Source organism: Ipomoea nil, unplaced genomic scaffold (assembly GCF_001879475.1).
Source record: "Ipomoea nil cultivar Tokyo-kokei standard unplaced genomic scaffold, Asagao_1.1 scaffold1769, whole genome shotgun sequence".
In the NCBI taxonomy this organism is placed as follows: Eukaryota; Viridiplantae; Streptophyta; class Magnoliopsida; order Solanales; family Convolvulaceae; genus Ipomoea; species Ipomoea nil.
Window position 1 is genome coordinate 814,174 of NW_017618197.1, and position 2,967 is coordinate 817,140.

Sequence of the window (2,967 nt, forward strand, 5' to 3'; positions counted from 1 at the left end):
ATTTAAAAAAAAATGTGGTGGCATTATGGTAATTTGCGTATTGTTGAAAACTTAAGGTGCATGATTGTAAAATTTAATGTGCGTATTTTTAAAATTTAAGTTGCGTCATTTTAACACTTAAGTGCGTTAGTACTACACTTACAGGGCCTTGGATTAAAGGAGAAAATAATTGTAATTCGGTAGAAAAATAATAAGGTGGGAATAAAGTAGGAATTATAATTACATTGTTTGGTAGGGAAGAATAATGAAAATGAGAAAAGTGATATAAAAACTAAAATACCCTTGTGTAATATTATTAATAATAGCATTCAAGGACAAATATGTCATTTCCTTCCTTTTCCCTTGTCATTGTAGGGATGAATTCATTGAATTGCAATTCAATGAATCGAGGGGAATTGCTATTCCCTCCAACCAAACAATGTAGTTTATCATTTCATTGAACACTTAAGATGCGCCCGCGTAACCTTCCAGGTACTTTTCGAAAGGTACCATTACCTTCCGGGTACCTTTTGAAAGGTACCATTCCGAGTAGTTAACTCTCGAACTACTCACTTTCAAACCTTCTAGATATCTTTCGAAAAGGTACCATTCGAAGTAGTTACCTCTCGAACTACTCAGCTCACAGAGATTGTTCCAATTATGAAATAGGGGCAATATTATTTGTGGGATAGTTATTCAAAGTAATTGTGATTTGTGCATTTGGATGAACTTTACTTTCATTTAAATAAATAACTGAATATAGTAATTGTTAAAAATTACAAAAATTTGGTATTAAATAACCAAATTTTATAAGCCTTGAACGAACTATCAATTGAAATAAATGTATTTTGCTTGCTTGATGCAATATAACAACTGCAATATGCTATCATTCAAAATGAGATGATAGAACGAACTTACAATAACAAAACTTCAAGGCAAAGATATTATAAAACAAGGAACCATAGAGGAGTTTAGACTTATTCTACATTCATCTATTTATCTCATACATAGAAATTAGACTCTCAAATGTAACAAAAAGGGCAATCACAAGCATGATATTAGTCAACAGTTAAACATAGAAATTAGACTCTCAAATGTAACAAAAACAGGAATTTTACATCCATCCATCCACCTGTACAAGGGATATCTCTCCAAAATTGGCCAGCAATCAAGCTGAATCTCTCTCCATAGAGAATCTTGTGAAGTGAGAACAACTTGTGCCTGCCATTAAAGAAGTGAAACCAAGCATAGAAGTGCCCAAATTGAACTCCAAAAGATTATCCTCCAATTGGTACCCTCCAATCACAACTGAAGCCCCTTGCCCCAACCCACCATCCAAGAACCCCAAACACATCACCCCATCACCCACTTTCACCATTGAATTCATCCTCCATTTCACCATCTCACTCTGCAACACAAACTCCACCTTTGGAACATCTGACCCAACACCACTAAAGCAAACCTCAAATGGTGCCACAGGGTCCACCCTGCTGAGCCCCATGGAAGCAGCAGATTCCAAATAGGAGTCCAGAAATGGGTGGTAGATTGTGGTCTTTAAGGTTGTGTAGGGAACCACTGTGCTGATTCTTGTCCCTCCCTCAACTTCTTGATCCAAGACCAACAAGGATGTGTTGAGGGGCAATTTCCTGTCATTAATTTTGATTGATTTCACGTTGATGTAGTACTCCTGTGTGGTGCCATTTTGGGGGGAGATCAAAGGGGTGTACATCATAGATCTCGAAACATCATAGGTAGTGTCACCGGAGATTATGGCACCATTAGAAGAGGACAAACAGACAGCAAATTTTCTAGGAATACCAAAAGTGTTTGCAAGCTGAGACGGCAACGAAATCCTAGAATTCCCAAGCCCCAACACCCCGTTCACGCCATTACCCAGGCCTTGGAACAAGAAACTCGGGACAAACGAAAACAAGAAATTAGGAACATGAGAGAGAAAAGAACCTGCGTTGGGCTCATCTATGAGCTCCACAGCTATGGTGTCTTCCTTCAAAACCCCAGATCCGGCCATTTTCGAGACGGGATTTTCGAATTGAAGCTCGCAGATCTCGTTACTGGTGCATCCTTTGGGGTTAGCCATGGAGCACTTGAGAGAGCCACAGGGGATGGAGCCCTGAGACGAAGAAGCCCAATCAGCCCAGAGAAACGGACCACCGACATCGACAACCAGTTTCAAAGGAGCAAGATTATAGCCCATCTGAAGCTGAGCAACATATTGTGAAGTGGGGAAATCTTTGGAAACCGGAATAACAATGGCCCGTGGGAAAAAGGGTCTCTGAGCAAGAGAAATAGTAGCCAAGAAAACGAGTGAAAAGAGTGAAAGAAGGCTCGGATTGTAAGCCATGGAAGATTGGAAGCTAAACCAGAGAGAAGGGAAAGAAGAAAAGCAAGGTAGGGTTGTTTGGAACAGTCTGCTTACTACGGTCTGCGGAGGGGCGCCACGGCCAATAAATATAAATTAAAGACGAACAATAAAAAGGAACGTGTCCTTTCAAAAAAACTAAAAAATAAAAAGGAACGTGTGGATAAGGCCAATGCTGACTAGATTCCATCTATATCCGGATATGCCATTCTTTCCCGATGATATTTAAAACTGATAAGTGATATGAACATCACAGGTCTCTACCGCTTAAAGTCTACCATCAACACAACTGAGGTGAGAGATTTTTATAATATAGTGGTGTGCTTAATATAAAAATGAGTTAATACCCAAAATCGTCCTCGACTATAGTGGTTTTTCTCAATTTCGTCCTAAACGACTTTGGTGACCTAATATCGTCCCAGACTTTTGTGTTTCGCTCAATTTAGTCCTTCATTTGTTATTCCGTCAAATTGGTGTTAAATTTAGGGACAATTCAATAATGTCAATATTGATCTCTCTTTACTTTCAACTTGTGAAGTGTGAAATTCCTCTTTCTTGTACGAATTACACCCAGAATTACTCCCGGACCTGCAAATCAAATTTTATAT

The 2,967-nt window shown here is 38.9% G+C and overlaps 1 protein-coding gene across 1 annotated transcript; it reads right to left on the reverse strand.

Annotated features, from left to right (window-relative positions):
* Positions 1-893: 893 nt before the first annotated feature.
* On the reverse strand, positions 894-2,475 carry LOC109192177 (basic 7S globulin-like). The gene has a single exon (XM_019342760.1). The coding sequence runs from the start codon at positions 2,339-2,341 to the stop codon at positions 1,148-1,150; it is 1,194 nt and encodes a 397-aa protein (XP_019198305.1). The 5' UTR covers positions 2,342-2,475; the 3' UTR covers positions 894-1,147.
* Between the last annotated feature and the right edge of the window lie 492 nt (positions 2,476-2,967).

Excerpts from the sequence above, each read along its gene's own strand:
- LOC109192177 (XM_019342760.1), bottom strand. The coding sequence starts at position 2,341 with ATGGCTTACAATCCGAGCCTTCTTTCACTCTTTTCACTCGTTTTCTTG.